The sequence below is a fragment of the Rhinopithecus roxellana genome, chromosome 8 (assembly GCF_007565055.1).
Source record: "Rhinopithecus roxellana isolate Shanxi Qingling chromosome 8, ASM756505v1, whole genome shotgun sequence".
NCBI lineage: Eukaryota > Metazoa > Chordata > Mammalia > Primates > Cercopithecidae > Rhinopithecus > Rhinopithecus roxellana.
The window spans coordinates 134,594,995-134,612,209 of NC_044556.1; the positions used below are offsets into that span (position 1 = coordinate 134,594,995).

Below are 17,215 nucleotides of genomic sequence, written 5' to 3' on the forward strand. Positions count from 1 at the left end.
AGTTTGGTTTTGCATCCAAAGAATCAAGTTAGCTTCTGTTGAATACAAAGTACTAATTCCCTCCCTTGCATGGCCCAGGGTATATATGGACTATGTTTGAATTAGATACAGCTGCATGTTTGGATTTTTTTAATTGTGGTAAAATTTGCATAACAATATTTACCATCTTAATAGTTATGTACAGTTCAGTGACATTAAATACATTCATAATTCTGTGTATCCATCACCATCATCCATCTCCAGAACTCTTCATCTAGTAAAACTGAAATTCTATACCCATTAAACAGTAACTTCCCATTCCTCCTTCCCCCCTGTCCCTGGCAGCCACCATTCTATTTTCTGTCTCTATAGTTTTAACTACTCTAAGTGCCTCATATAAGTGGAATCATACAATGTTTGTCGTTTTGAGAATGGCTTATTTCACTTAGTGTAACGTTCTGAAGGCCCATCCATGTTGTAGCATATATCGAAATTTCCTCTTTAGCTTCTCTTTTTTAAGGCTGAATAATATTCCATTGTATGTATATACACATTTTACTTACGTGTTCCTCTGTCAGTAGAAACTTGAGTTGCCTCCATGTTTTAGCTATTGTGAATAATGCTGCTTTGAACATGGGTGTACAAGTATCTCTTCGAGATCCTAATTTCAGTTCTTTTTTTTTTCTTTTTTTTTTTTTTGAGGCATAGTCTCACTCTTGTTGCCCAGGCTGGAGTGCAAAGGCATGATCTTGGCTCACCACACCCTCTGCTTCCCAGGTTCAAGCTACTTTCCTGCCTCAGCCTCCCAAGTAACTAGGATTACAGGCATGCACCACCATGCTGGCTAATTTTGTATTTTTAGTAGAGACGGGGTTTCTCCATGTTGGTCAGGTTGGTCTCAAACTCTCGACCTCAGGTGATACGCCCACCTCGGCTTCCCAAAGTGCTGGGATTGCAGGCGTGAGCCACTGCACCCAGCCCCTAATTTCAATTCTTTTGGGCACATACCCAGAAGTGGAATTGCTGGACCATATGGTAGTCTGATTTTTAATGTTTTGAGGAACTGCCATAACTTTTCCACAGTGGCTGTAACTTTTCGCATTCCCACCAACAGTGTACAAGGATTCTAGTTACTCTGCATCCTCACCAACACTTGATATTTTCTGGGTTTTCATGAGAGTAGTCATCCTAGTGAGTGTGAGGTGGTACTTCATTGTGGTTTCAAATTATATCTTCCTGATGATTTAGTGAGATCGAACATCTTTTCATGTGCTTATTAGCCATTTGTATCTCTCCTTTGGAGAAATGTCTATTCAAGTCCTTTTCCAATCTTTTAATTTAGTTGTTTGCTTCTTTTGTTGTTAAGTTTTAGGAATTCTGTATATTTTTTGGTATTAATCCCTTAGTAGATATATGATTTCAAATCTTCTTTCTCATTCTGTAGGTTGCCTTTTTATTCTGTCACTCATATCTTTTGATGAACAAAATTTTTCATTTTCATGACATCCAATTTTTTTTTCTTTTGTTGCCTGGTGCCTTTGGTGTTATTTCCAAGAAATCATTGTCAAATGCAATGTCATGAAGCTTTTGCCCTATGCTTTCTAATAACAGCTTTATAGTTTTAGCCCTATGTTTCGATCTTTGATCCATTTTGAGGTCATTTTGTATATAGTATTAAGAGTCTAATGTCATTCTTTTGCATATTGATGTCCAGTTTTTCCAGCACCATTTGTTGGAAAGACTCTCTTTTCTCCATTGAATGGTCTTGGCAGCCTTGTCAAAAATCATTTGACCACATATACAAAAGCGTATTTCTGAGTTCTCCATTCTATTTCATTTTATATGTCTATCTTTATGTCAGTACCACACTGTTTTGATTATTGTAATTTTGTTATTAAGTCATTTGTTCTAACTGACTTTTTTATTGTGTGTGGAATCTTTAGGGTTTTCCAAACATAAGATTACATTACTTGCAAAAAGAAATGTTTACTTTTATCTTTACAATTTGAATACCTTTAATTTCTTTTCCTTACCTAATTGCTCTGGCTAGAACTTCCAGTTCCATGTTGAATTGAAATGATGAAAGTGGGCATCCTTCCCTTGTTCTTGATATTAGAGGGGAAGATTTTAGTCTTTCACATTAAGTAGGATGTTCACTGGGGTTTTTTACATGTGGCTTTTACTAGTTTGAGGTGATTTCCTTCTACTACTAGTTTGTTGAGTGTTTATCATGAAAGGGTATTGAGTTTTGTCAAATGCTCTTTCACCATCAATTAAGATGGTTATGTTTTTTCCCTTTATTCTGTAAATGTGGCATATTACATTGATTGATTTTTATATGTTGAACCATCTTGGCATTGTAGGAATAAATCCCACTTGGTCATGGTGTAAAATTTTTTTAATATGCTGAATTCAGTTTGCTGGTATTTTGTTGAGGATTTTTGCATCAATGTTCATAAGAGATATTGGTCTATAATTTTCTTTTCTGTAGTGTCTTTGTCTGGCTTCCGTATCAGGATAATGATGGTCTTATATAAATAAGTTAGTAAATGTTTCCTCTTCTTCAGTTATTTAGAAAAGTTTGAGAAGGATTGGTATTTGTTCTTTAAATGTTTGGTAGAACTCACCAGTGAAGCAATCAGGTGCAGGACTTTTTACAGCTGCATGTTTTAATCTTTAAATTAAAGTGAAAAAATCCTGCAAAGTTTCTTTATATGGTATGGTAGTCACTTGACATGGTCACTAGTATTCCAAATCTCCTCCCTCTGGGTCCATGTGCACTTCTTTGACCCTGTGTGACCACATGACTTGTTTTTCCAGATGAAATGTGAGTAGAGGTGATATGTGTCACCTTTAAGAGGAAGTCTTAAGACCCAATGCAGAATTCTACAGATTCCATTCTGCCTACCATGGTGACCTGCAAAGTTCCAGATTTCTGGTCTGTTTCCATCTGCATTCCTGAATGAGGACATAGCACAGAGCAGTGACCCTGCTGACCTGTGATGAACATGTACCCAGGAGTGAGAAATAAACCCTTGTTGTTTTAAACCATTCTGTTTTGGGGATGTTTGTTACTACAGCATAACCTACTGGCTGATACAAACAGAAACTAAAATACCCCACCTATGGATAATGAGTGCTAGCATGTCAGTTACTACTTAGCTATTGAAAGTGAAGTCATTAAAGACCCATTATTGTTAATAATTGTTAATAAATGCCAGAAAAATCCAGTGCCTAATGCATGTATCTTTTACCCAAATACTAGTGCTCAAAGTATTAGTTCAATTTAGTTGTTATTGTTCTTTCCTAGTAGTTAGTAGTAATATTTTAAGTAAATGTATATTCACAAATTGCATCTTAACATAATTTTAAAGTTATAAGATGTACCAAGATTTTAAAAGAGATTGATAGACTTATGATCCATCTTTGATTCTGGCAGCATTAGTGGCTATAGGAGGTTTTTTGTTTTTTTTTTTTTTTTTGAGACTGAGTCATTCAGGCTGGAGTACAGTGGCACGATCTCAACTGCAACCTTCACCTCCTGGGTTCAAGCAATTCTCCCACCTCAGCCTCCCAAGTACCTGGGACTACAGATGCATGCCACCACGCCCAGTTAAGGTTTTGTATTTTTAGTAGAGACGGGGTTTCACCATGTTGGTCAGGCTGGTCTCCAGCTCCTGACCTCAGGTGATCTGCCCACCTTGATCTCCCAAAGTGCTAGGATTACAGGCATGAGCCACTGTGCCCAGCCAGGAATTTCTAATCTAGTTTCAGAAAAAGTTTATGAAGCTAAAAAGTTATTTTTGTAGTTCTGATGCCCTGCAATTTGGTGACTTTTTGATCTGTACCTGTAAATGGTATTGCCACAAATACAAATAGCATAAATGCCATCATATCAGTTTTTTCTCCAAATGTTTATTTTTTAACCATTTAAAAGAATTATTTCATTTGTTTGAAAGCCAGTTCCAAAAATAAATGATAATAGCTAACGATTGTTGTATGCTCCTATTTGCCATGTGGATCTCCTATTTGCCATATGAATTATCTCAAAAATCTTCATAACAATCATCATTTACCTGAGGAAATTGAGATATAGAGAAACCAATAAATTTACTAAACCTCACATAGTTGGGAGAATGGGTATGAAGGAACTGGGATTTAAAGACATGTTTTCTGTGACATCTGGCCTCTTGGAGAAGGGTAGGATCCCAGAACTACTTAATGTCTGTTGTTGATTTTGCCCAAGTGTGAAGGTAGCAGTACAGATGAAATATAAATTATACTTTTTTCACACACAGCCAGTGTGTTATTTTCCCCCTCAGGAACCCCTAGTTTTTATTTATTTGCTTGTTTATTTAAGTAAATGTCTTTAAAATAATTACTTTGAGCACCATCCTCAATGATCATACTTTCTTGTCATCATTAGAAGAACTAGCTTTGACCTCGCCATCTACCGCATGTCTCCACCCCAGCACACAGAATAATGACCTCACCTCTTCTTTAGGTCTCCAGCTAGGGTTGTTTATAAGTGGCCTGTCTAGATGTCTTCAGGTGACAGATATGAATATATATCTTGTGCTCAGACCCTGGCAGAAATGCCAGGGAGAAAATATGTGATTCTTAAATATTTACAAAGAGATCTTATCATGGTCCTCTGATGATGTTAAGAACCCAAAGAACCTTAATTGTTTACAGTGCTCTCCCTTTAAAACTTTAAAAGCAGTGGCCTGGGTTTCTTCTTTGCATGATGAGCAGAGTGGACCTGGCAGTCCAGAGGGAAAGCTCATTTGCTTGGTTGACTTTTTGGGAAAGGTGTGCCAGTGAATGTGTTTTCACTTAATAATCTGGAAACCAGGGGATCGCGGACTGGCATGCAGAGTTGCTCAGCTAGAAGCGTCTGAACTTGAGTGGGAAGGTGACAGGATTCAGTGTGGCTTCGGGCCAGTGTGGTTTGTGAGCTTAGCCAGCTATCCTATGACAGTTTTACAAGTACAGAACTCTTGAGTATGCTGAAGTTGAATATTCTGGGAAAGGAAGGGCGAAGGTGATTGAACTGTGCTCTTGTTTTTGCTTTCAGGCAAATTCCTCTTCTATACTGGGTGCAGTCATCTTTAGCTTGTCAGTTATTGTCACAACTTGTTGGGAAGATCATCAGCTTAGCCACTTAGAGTTGCCTAAATATTTGAGCAGAAACCCCAGCCCTTCTGCAGGGTCTCACATGAACATCCTACCAGATGTGGGGATATCAAGGTAAAAGACAGGGCAATTCGTGTAATACTACTAATAGCATACACTGGGTGCCAGGCACAGTTCTAAGCACTTTACATGTCTTAGGAAAAGGTGCTTTTAGTATTCTTATTTTAGAGGTGAGGAAAACTTAAACACTTAAGTGACTTGCCTGGGGTCACACAACCAGTTAAGAATGGAGCTAGACTCAAACCCAAGCAGGCTGACTGCAGTAGCCAGAATGACCCAATCATAGTTCCCAGTAGTATTCTCTCAAGGGATTCAATAGGATCCATAATGATTCACAGGACAGAATGCATATTTCAGCAAAACATGTGTTTGTTTTTTGTTGTCTGAAGGTTGTAGATGATGTACCTGGCAAGCATGTCAGAATTCTGAGCTGCCACTGGATGGGAAACTTCCATGTCAGAGAATCCTTTCTCCTTCCTACATGGAGAGGCGGTGAGTTAGTGAGTACAATAAGAGATAGTGCTTATACAGGCCGAGCGCGGTGGCTCATGACTATAATCCCAGCACTTTGGGAGGCCGAGGCGGGTGGATCACGAGGTCAGGAGATCAAGACCATCCTGGCTAACACAGTGAAACCCCATCTCTACTAAAAATACAAAAAATTAGCCGGGCACAGTGGTGGGCACCTGTAGTCCCAGCTACTCAGGAGGCTGAGGCAGGAGAATGGCGTGAACCCGGGAGGCCGAGCTTGCAGTGAGCCGAGATTGCGCCACTGCCCTCCAGCCTGAGCTACAGAGCGAGACTCCATCTCAAAAAAAAAAAAAAAAGAGATAGTGTTTATACATAGATGAGGTATTCGAAAATCTTTATGGAGCATACGCTGTGTGTGGAGCATGTGCCAGTAACAAGACAAGGATGATCGTTTTTGTGTCTCCGTGAGGATCCAGCAGACCTCTGGGGAGAAGAAGGAGAGTTCACTTCAATGAACCCAGAGCCCCTCACTCTCCTGCCTTTTTGGAGACTGCTTGCCTTCCATGGCCACATTATCCTAAGGGAGGAAAGAAAGAGTTAGCGTTCCATGGCCTTATCCAAAGCCTTCTTTGACTATGATTGGGAAAGAGTGCTTTGGGGGATGATACTGCTTAGTGCAAATAAAATGTCCTCTGGCTTGAACCTTAGAGAACCCTGAGCATGGCATCCACCTTGCTGTGGGAGCCAACACTTTAATTTCCTTTCCTTGGCTCACGCCTGTAATCCTGGCACTTTGGGATACTGCAGAGGGAGGATCAGTTGAACCCAGGAATTCCAGCCTTGGCAATATAGCGAGACCCCTTCTTCACAAAAAGTTAAAAAATTAGCTGGGCTAGGTGCTAGTGTGTGCCTATGGTCCCACCTACTCTGAAGACTGAGGTGGGAGGTCACTTGAGCCCAGGAGGTCAAGGCTGCAGTGAGCCATGATCACCCAGCCTGGGCAACAGAGCAAGACTCAATCTCTTACAAGAAGAAGAAGAAAAAAATATTTCTCTGACTATCGTAGCCTGGGAAAGTAACAGTAATAATTAAATTATATTGTCATTTATTCGTCATGTACAAGTGAAAAATCAGCTAGTTAGCATAATAACCATACAAGGCCTTCTGAGTTGTTTATTTTTGTCATGAAAGATCATTTAAAATCATCTGCAACTATTTGTCTTGGTTTTTGGCCCTTGATATCTGGGAACTTCTTTCTAGAATTTCTCTGATACATTGTGTCCACTGTATCTTTCTAAGAGGTAGGTTTATTTTTATAAAAATGTTATCACTTCTGGGAGTAGAAACATATATTTGATAATTTAGTAAGACGTCATCAAGAATAGTGTTTATTTTAAAAAATACTAAATGTACATTTGTCTTCATTATTGTGGAACTTGGGGTTGCTGGCGGTAGGAGACTTACGATGATTTCAGATGCTTTTCTCTAGCAAAGAGTATTATTTTTGCTTCTCTCAAATATCACTGAGTTCCAGTCTTCTTTATAGCTTTTTATAAAAGATAAATTTTTTTTCAGAACCATTTATTCTCACCAGGACCTAAATTCAAATAAAGACATAGTTGAGTTCATATTTGATTTGAGACTATAGTCATGTTTCATTTAAGTAGCTTTGGAAAATACAGACATTTGGTTACCGTTTGATCCCAGTTACTCACTCTAGTTTGTTATCAAACTTCTGGTTCAGCAACATTAAAGGGAATTAACACTTGAATTTACATCTGTTCTGATTTGAGGCTCATGGCTTGAGGTTCAAGGGCATGCCTCTTATTAAAATCATTTAATGTTCTATACATCTTTGAGAAAGTAATCAAAATCGGATGCTTACTCTCACTCCTAGACTCAACTTCAGTGGTTATTTCTTTTATAAAATTATTTGCTTGATGGGAATTTTAAATGAAAGGCAGTGGTTTAGAGGTTGAGGCAGGGTGGCTCAGAGTCTCTTACTGTGTCATGAATCACTTGAACCCTACCACACACCTTTTCCTGTGCATTACTGATGATGCCTCGTGTGGACCCCAAAGAACTTTTGAGGCCGGGCACGGTGGCTCAAGCCTGTAATCCCAGCACTTTGGGAGGCTGAGATGGGCAGATCACAAGGTCAGGAGATCGAGACCATCCTGGCTAACACGGTGAAACCCCGTCTCTACTAAAAAATACAAAAAACTAGCCGGGCGTGGTGACGGGCGCCTGTAGTCCCAGCTACTTGGGAGACTGAGGCAGGAAAATGGCGTGAACCCAGGAGGCAGAGCTTGCAGTGAGCTGAGATCCGGCCACTGCACTCCAGCCCAGAGCGAGACTCCATCTCAAAAAAAAAAAAAAAAAAAAAAAAGAACTTTTGAAATTTAAAAAAAACACAGGTGAAAGCAATCGGGGGCCATTTTTCACCCATTTAGTTTAGCAAACATTTTTGAGTTTGATAATTTCTGATGCTCGTGAGGATTTGGGGAAACCAGAACCCTTGCTGTGTTAGTGGCTCCTCATTGGTAGGTAATTTATCAATATCTTTCAAAATGTTTAATGCATTTACCATTGATCTACATAGTCTACTGCTAGGACTTCACCATATGTGATGTATTAGTTACCTAGTACTATGTAACACGTTACCACAAAATTTAGCAGCTTAAAACCACAAATATGTATTATCTCATACAGTTTCTGAGTTCAGGAATTGGGAGCACTTTAGCTGGGCATTTGTGGCTCAGGGTCCCTCATGAAATTGCTGCCAAACTGTGGGCAGCAGCTGCATTCATCTCAAAGCTCAGGTGGGGCTGGAGAATTCACTTCCCAAGCACACTCATGTTTGCTGTTGGGAGGCCTCAGTTCCTCACCACCTGGATCTTTCGTGGGCGACCTGAGTGTCTTTATGATGTACATGCTGGCTTCCTTCAAAGCATATGAACCAAGAGAGACAGAGGGAGCCGGCCAGAGAGCACCCAAGAGGGAAGTTGCAATCTTTTATAACCGAATCTTGGAAGTGGCCTACCATTATGTCTACTGTAGACTGTTGATCACATAGACCAACCCTAGTACAGGTACAGTGTGAAAAGAGATTGCACAAGGGTGTGAATCTTAGAGACTGGGGTCCCTGCAGGCCATATTGGAGTCTTCCTACCCCATGGGGCTACTCTAAAAACACAAAAGCCCGAGCTGTATCAACAAGCTGAATGACCCTCTATGTGCTAAAGAATGATCCATCGTACTGTGGAATGTGTCGCACCTGTTAAAAAGAATAAAAAATCTATATATGCAGATATGAAAAGATCTTTAAGTTATACTTTTAAGTAAAGATTTATAATAGTGCTATATAGCTTGATATATTTTAGATAAATTTAATATATATACATGTAATCTGGCGTAGCATATATATTTTTTTCTGGAGTGAAAAAGTGTTTTACATTTTCCCTCCCTCGCTTTCCATAGGGAGAAATTTTTAGAAATTTAGAATTGAGGCACCTAAGCCTGTACCGATGCTTGTGTTCCCTGCCTGTGTTCAGGGAACTATACAGATGTTTATTTTCCAAGTCTCAGGGCTGCTCGGGCCATAACTGCTCCTATGCTCGCCTCAGATCTTCACTTGAAGCTGGTTTTCCTGTTGTGCAGTGCACTAAGTGACACACAGAGGCTTTGTGCCTCAGTGTCTTCAGCCAGCTGAGCAAGAATTCTTGTTGCAACAAGTTTTGCAAGTTCCAGGGTGCTTGGTCTGCCTGGAATCTCATGAATCATTAGATTTTTGTCTCACTTAGATTCCCTCCCAGCTTGCTATCCTGTCTAAAACGCCCTTTATTCCCAAGCGGGCTCTTGAGGCACTGCTGGCCTGACTCTGCTTTCTTCTAGAAGCAACATGTTTCTTCCTAGCCCTAGGGTGAAATGCTTCAGTGGAAATTCTACTTCGATTATGAAGTTGCAAAGTCTGTCCTTTGGTCTGCCAACTTTTGCTTCTTACTATCTGTCAAATCCTCATTTATTCAGTAAGTATAAGTAAATCTGCTAGACACCTCCATCTTGCGCTAAGTCTGGTTATTTCTTTCATTACAGCATATCCTTGGCTTTCTTCTTAATTAATTCACTTCATAAACATGCATTTAGCAGGCTGGGCACAGTGACTCACGCCTGTAATCCTAGCACTTTGAGAGGCCAAGGTGGGCGTATCACTTGAGGCCAGGAGTTCAAGACAAGCCTGGCCAGCATGGTGAAACCCTGTCTGTACTAAAAATATACAAATTAACTGGGCGTGGTGGTGCACACCTGTGGTCCCAGCTACTTGGGAGGCGGAGATGGGAGGATTGCTTGAACCCGGGAGGCAGAGGCTGCAGTGAGCCGAGATTGCGCTGCTGCACTCCAGCCTGGGTGAAAGAGCAAGACTCCATCTCAAAAACAACCAAAAAAATGCATTTAGCATCTGTTCTGTGCCAGACATTGCATTAGGGACTGGGGATAACTGTGAGCAAAAGGCCATGGTTCCTGCCCTAATGGATCTTACCGTCTAATGGGAAACTCTGATACCACTCAATTACACATACACATCAATGACTACAGACCACAGACTCTGTTAAGTCTATGAATGAAAAGGCCAATTGCATATGTAAAGCAGGGAGATTTGTAGGGTCAGTGATACGATATGCATGCCTTTGTGCACATTAGAAAAAGCCATCTGCTGTCAGAGGACAAAACAAAAGGCAACCCCCAGGTATATGAAAACTTCTAGGCACACAGTTTGGCAAGCCACTGGAGTCTTTTCTAGTTCATACAAAGGACTAGAGGAAGTGTCCAGCTGGACAAAGCCTCACACTAAGGTGCGTGGCTTGACCAGTAGGGCAGCCTCCCCATCCCCGTACTTGATTCTAAACCCCGTACTTGACTCTAAACTTGATTTACAGCACTGTCGGCCCAACCTAATGCACAGGACTTGGAAATCTGGCTGATCTGGAGGATCAGGGAAGGCCTGAGATGAAACCTGAAGAATGAACAGTAGTAACTAAAGGATGGGAGAAGGGTGGTGGGCAAGACCATCAAGAGCCTTTCAGGCAGAGAAAACTGCATGTTAAAAGTCACCAAAGTAGGAGAGAGCCTGGGACATTCCAGGAACTCAGTCTAGAGAAGGAGAATGAGGGCAAGAGTAGGTTTATACAAAGCCAGAGCAGCCAGAAGAGTCCAGACCATGCAGGGCGGGACCTCTGAGGACAAGTCAGTAGGGCTGGATTGAGCATGGTCTTGAATGCCAAGCTAGGGAATTTGAACTAGAGTATCGTTCTTTTATTTATATCAGGGTCTGAATTATTTTGTTTCCTTTTTTGCATTTAAGTTTAATCATTCTTTGCTTACTTAAATTTGTGTTTATGATCCTACTTCCTTGCCATTTAAAGATACATCCAGACTTTTTTTTTTGGTCTCTTTGCAAAAATGGCATGCATGCTCAAGGCGAGTCTTTGGATTTACTGCTGGGAACATGGTTTCTGAAAACCACAAGGAGGAAATCTAGGAAATCATGGGAAGCTCTGTTTCCTTCCCCACGAAGCAGTGTACACATGTGCACACACATGCACATAAACACAGGAATGTTCTCTCTCACATACAAAGTTGAGAGAATAAAGCCAAATGTGTTTTCTCTTTTATTTTGGCAGCATTTTAGATATTTAAATTTGTAGCTATCTTAAGTTAATCTAAAAAATTGAATAGATGAAATGAGCATATCCCATCCTTTATGAGGAAAATAATCAAAATACTGGAGTATGCTCCTCTCTAGAAAGATGGTGTGGGGAATATCAGACAAGAATCTCAGTAACAGCTGTTTGACATTTGTAACAATCTGTAATGTTGACCCAGGGCATCAGAAATGTGCTGCTCCAAGGCAGACAAGTTATACCATTGGAAATGGATACCTGCTGCGGCCACGGCGGCACTGGCTGCTGTCCCATCAGTACCCACTTAACCATCTCCTGCTCCTCCTGACCGTAGCAGAGGCTGCTGCAGACTAGCTGAGGCTTTTACTCTCTGCTGGGTCTCACAACCTGGTCTGTTTCCCAAAGACCTGATTATACCGTCTGGTACCTCAGGCTGTGTGATCTTAGAAAATGAGAATCAGGTGATACAAGATACTGGTTAGGCAGGTTAATGAAGGTACCTCTAGGAAATGTAGTAATCCATATCTCAAATCCCCAACACACACACACACACACACACACACACACACACACACGGAGCATGGGCTGGTTAAATTGGCCCCATAAGAGGAAGTGAACCGTCTGGCAGTGGTGCCTGACCCACCTCAGTGTTTTAGTGGGAACTTACATTTATTCATTCATTTTATACCCATTGCAGACTCTTTAGAGAAGTCTACCTGGAATCTACACTAAGCACTTAGCCAGAATGGGCAGTTCTCAAGAGGTCTGTAGACAGAATTCAGGGAGTCTGTGAACTTCCATGAGAAGAAAAACAAAAAAAAATACATCTTTATTTTCACTAACCTTTAACAGAAATTTTAGACTTTTGATTTGGACAGATTTGCAGGGTACTTTCCTTTGGAGAAGGAACTAAGGTATTCAGCAAATGACACCGTCATTATGAATGTAGGCAACAAGCCAGTAGTAATAGCAGTACCTGTGACTTTTCAACAATAAAAGTCACAGTTGTTTTCATACCACGTTAAAGTTGTTGAAATATTAATGCTCATGACTCCTTTAAAATTACCATAGTTATCAGACCCACTAGTATATCTTCTTATTTAATACATTAATAAAGAACATATATTACTCTATCACAATTTTTTTTCTTAAAAATATTTTGATTATTATTTCTTTATAATTTTGGGCCTTTCTAATGCTATGTATTTGTTTTAGGAATTTAAAAATGCTATTCTGAGAAGAGGTACATAGGTTTTACCAGACTGTCAGAGGAGTACATGGCACAAAAAGCTAAAGAACTCCTGGGGTGGTGGGCTCAAGTCCTACTCAGTCTCCTAGCCGTGGAACTCTAGAACAGCAACGTCTAAGACTCAGCTTTGTCATCTGCAAAATGGTTTAAGATGAGTGATGATTTTGGTGAAGTGGGTGAGAATCTCAGTCAAGGGACGACTTCTCCCTCTGGTTACATTAAAAAGTGTGAAGCCTTCTTTAAAGCACTTTGCTTTTAAATTAATGAAGTAGAATCATTAAGAAATCACCTGAAATCTTCAAATGTGTCTATTTGCATTTGTCTTTTCAGTCAACAGTAGTGTTGTAAAATATACTAAATTTATATTTAAATATATGTATTAAATATATAAAGTAAAAACATATTACATACACTAACATTTTTACCTTTTTAGTTGTTGCATTTTAAAATATTTTGTAGTCTCTAGTTTTCTGGTAAGGAGATAACATTATATTCCTTAGTCATACTTTTCCCTGTGATATAACATCTTTGGAGTTTTTTTTTTTTTTCTTTTTGTTTGATTGTTTTTGTGATGTGTAAAAATTCAGGAGACTGCCAACCAGGCAGTTCTGGAACGTTCCTGGCAGATGTTTTATCTCTAGTCTATCACTTTTCCTTTTAATGAAAAATTCATCACTACAGTCCCAATATGAGGAATTTTCCTATTTATTTTTATGTATACAAATAGTATACAAAATACTAGATTTAGATAATGTATAAATGTTTTTATATTTCACTGGAAATATCCAATCATACACAGACTCTCTGGCATACGATGGTTTGATTTATGATTTTTCAACTTTACGATGGTGTGGAATCATTCTGTTTTTCACATTCAGCACAATATCCAATAAATTATCTGAGATATTCAGCACTTAATTTTAAAATAGGCTTTGTGTTACCTGATTTTCCCCAACTATAGGCTAATGTCAGTGTTCTCAGCACATTTAAGGTAAGCTAGTTTAAGTCCTGATGTGACAAAATGTAGTAGTTGGTTGGGGTTGTAATAGATGTTTTTCCTTAAAGTCCCAATGGCTATTGAATCTCGTTTTGTAAAAACAAATGGTATAAGTGTTTAAGAATAAAAAAGATTTAATATCAGGGAACGCATATAGTGCTAGATGAGATTGTAAAGATTGTTATTGTCTATTTTAAAAAAACTTTTAGCAGGAAAGTAAATTAATTTGTTTTAATTTCATGCACTGCTCAGTTTCTTCACCCAATACAAGAAAAAAAGAGGCAAATTATAATACTGTTTAGAACACACTTGCTAAATTTCTCTTTGCTGCCTTCTTAATTTTATCTGGCAGGGCTGCAAGACAGGAGTTATAGCAGTAGACATGGCTGTCGTGAAGTGCTTTCATCTCTTCAAGTTGTGGGGATTGTTTTGTTTTGTTTTGTTTTGTTTGTTTTTTGAGGCAGGATCTCATTCTGTCACCCAGGCTGGAGTGCAGTGCTGCAATCATGGCTCGCTGCAGCCTTGACCTTCTGGGCTCAAGCGATCCTCCAACCTCAACCTCCCATGTAGCTGGGACTTCAGCTGCATGCCACCTAGCCTGGCTAACTTTTCCATATTTTTTGTGGAGATGGGCTTCACCATGTTGCCCAGGCTGGTCTCAAACTTCTGGGCTCAAGTGATCCTTCAGCCTCAGCCTCCCAAAGTGCTGGGATTACAGGCATGAGTTGCTGCACCAGGCTGTCTTCTGGTTTTGTAAAGATGGATTTCCTGGACTTGATTAAGCCATAACTGGCTGTCTGGAGATTGAGATAATTCAGTCAGTGACATGATGAAATAAAGAATTTTCTGATAACAAAATAGATTTAGAGAGGATAACTAGGAAACATTTTAAAAGAGCAGTGAAGAGAAACTTGCTATTTCAAATGTAAAATATATGATGAAGCTGAAAACAGTTTAGTGCCAGCATAGGAATCACATAGAACAGAATAAATAGCCCTGAAATGCACAGAAAGACAATATACAGACACATATGATCCCAGGAATACAGGAATCCCATGGGGAAGAGGTAGATTATTCAGCAAACTACACTAAAATAAACTTCAGACACATTACTTAGAGAACTATGTGTGTATTTATTTAAATCGTGTTTTTAAAAAATCTAGGAGAAAAAAATGACTACATAACTAATAATGGGATGGGGAATTATTTTAAATATAAAAGCAATGGAAGAAACCACAAGGGAAAGAATTATTTGTCATGTATTAGTGAAGATAAATTTGAGTGTGAGTAACAAAACCAACTCAGATTACCACAAGTAAATGCAGAGTTTGCTGTAAAGTGATCTTGGATTAACCTCAGGGCAGGGATGGTCATTGGGCTGGACCTTCTCAAGGCTGAGAGAGAGAAGCAAAGCTAGATTCTGGAAGGACCGGGATCTGGGCAGTGGATCTGAGGATCTTCCCTCACGGGGCTCATCATTAATGTAGTTTTGTTATATCACCCGCATCTGCATCTTTCTGGTCAGCTGCCCCTCCCTGTACCAATCTACCATGTTTGGCAGGAGGGGGGACCCATCACCTCCTCTAGGCAGAAATGAATTGGACAGAAAGGGGATTTGGAGGTCCAGGGTGCGGTGGCTCATGCCTATAATCCCAGCACTTATGCAGACTGGTGGGAGCATCACTCGAGGTTAGGCGTTTGAGACCAGCCTGGACAATGTAGTAAGACGACATCTCTACAAAAAATAAAATTAGCCAGGTGTGGTGGCATGTGCCTGTAGAACTGGCTATGGTGACACCACTGTGATTGAGCCTGGGTGACAGAGAGAGACCCTGTCTCAAAAAAAAGAAAAAAGAAAAAAGGAACCTCGAGGTGATAGAATTAAAGTTTTTTTTTTAAACAGAAAGAAAATAAGAGGGCTTTGGGCAGGCCATGGATGATTCATTTGTATACACAAATTTGAAACTTTTTACATGAAATAGGACAGTAAGCATTTAAAAGATAAATACTGCCCAGGAATACTGTTATAATACTGTAATAACTGCAATAAATATTACAGGAAAAAATTAATACCTTTAACATAGAAAGTGTTTTTGTAAGACAAGAAGGATATACCTAACAATGCAGATTTTTGAATGGGCAAAGGATAGGAATAGCTAATTTGCAGAAAAAAGAAAATAGCCTGTATGGAAGGAAGGTAGAAGAATAACCTTATAGTATGTAGTTTAAAAGTGCAGATTTAAGAAAACAATCAGATAATTTTTTCCTAGGAAATTGGTAACTTTTTGTAAATTTTGTTGTGCGTTTTAAAAATCATACTGTCAATTCTGACAAAAGTAGGAGTCAGGCACTCATATTCATACACTGCTGCTGAGAGTGTAAATAGGCACAACCTTTCTGGATGAAGATATTGCAAGCCCAAAAGATGGTCATGTTCAAATTAATAATTATTTTTCTAGGAAGAAGGAAATCAAAGAGATGTACAAAGATGGTTACTACAGCTTTCTTTGTCATGATGAAAAATGGGAATAACCAAATTTCCCAATATTACCCGGATGGTTAATTAATGGCTTATCCATATAATGAGATAGTATAAACCACCAAAAAAGCATTTGCTCAAAGAAATGTTTGATTACATAATTCCAATTTTGTAGATAAACAGCAGAGAGAGAGAAAAAACTGACATGGGAAACATTCCAAATTTTAATGGCACTCAATTGGTAGGATAACAGGCGATTTGTTTTCTACAGTGAAATATTGCTTTGGTTATAAGAAAAACAACAGCGACAACATATTTGGTATTTATACCAAGCAAAATATACATTTTTGTCATTTGACCTGGAGAAAGACATGTCTGCTCAAGAATAAAGTTATTTCCCTGAATCCTGGCATATTGGTTAAGAAGGACTCAGAGAGTCCATCTAAAGCTCTTGGTCTACTCCTGGTGGTCATAATAGGTGCTCAATAAATGTCCATTGTGCATGTCTAAAGGCCCCTCAAGTCTAATGAGGATGGCTTTTCGATTCGTAATACAATCTGGGTACGACTTGTCACAGATATGAGGATGAGGGATGGTGTATTTTTTTTTGATTTTAGAATACGAAAAAATAAAATTTAGTTCTAACACTGTTTATTCATAAGTCCAAGGGGGAAAAAACTACTTCCATTTTTTTTCTTGAGAATATCTGCTGGATTTCCATTAATAATCCTAGGCAAAGAGGTTATTTCATAGGTTGTTTTTAAATGATTTTTAAAACTAATTTAGAATTCACATAAGTTTCATTCTATTTTTTTTTTAACCTACAGAAGTGAGTGCCTACTTACTGTTTTTCCTGGCTCTGTGCCATACATGCTGAATGGACTATCTTACCTTATCTTTACAATCTGGTGGTTAAGGTTCTTATTCCTGTTTTACAGAAATAAGCTTAGAAGTCAAATTAATGAGTAATGGGTTGGCCCTTTGGGCACCGTTTGTTGGAATTCAGGTTTTCAGGCTCTTTCTGGGCTATAGACTTTATTCCAGGCTACCTTGTAGCAATCTGTGAGTCCAGCATCATGTTCTGCTGAGACCCAAAGATCCAGGAGCAGCTTAGAGCTGTAGCTAGATCACCAATGGACTCATCACAAAGCACAACTTGACTC

At 39.3% G+C, this 17,215-nt stretch overlaps 1 protein-coding gene across 2 annotated transcripts in view; it reads left to right on the plus strand.

Annotated features, from left to right (window-relative positions):
* The window catches only part of C8H1orf21 (chromosome 8 C1orf21 homolog), a 247,411-nt gene that overhangs the window by 154,318 nt on the left and 75,878 nt on the right, over positions 1 to 17,215 (plus strand). The window contains exon 4 of one of the 2 annotated variants that reach the window (XM_030935796.1): positions 5,565 to 5,667. The exons of the other annotated variant lie outside the window; for it this stretch is intronic. Within the exon in view, the coding sequence (XP_030791656.1) occupies positions 5,565 to 5,667 (103 nt within the window). The remainder of the gene's footprint in view (positions 1 to 5,564; positions 5,668 to 17,215) is intronic. 2 annotated transcript variants of the gene reach the window in all.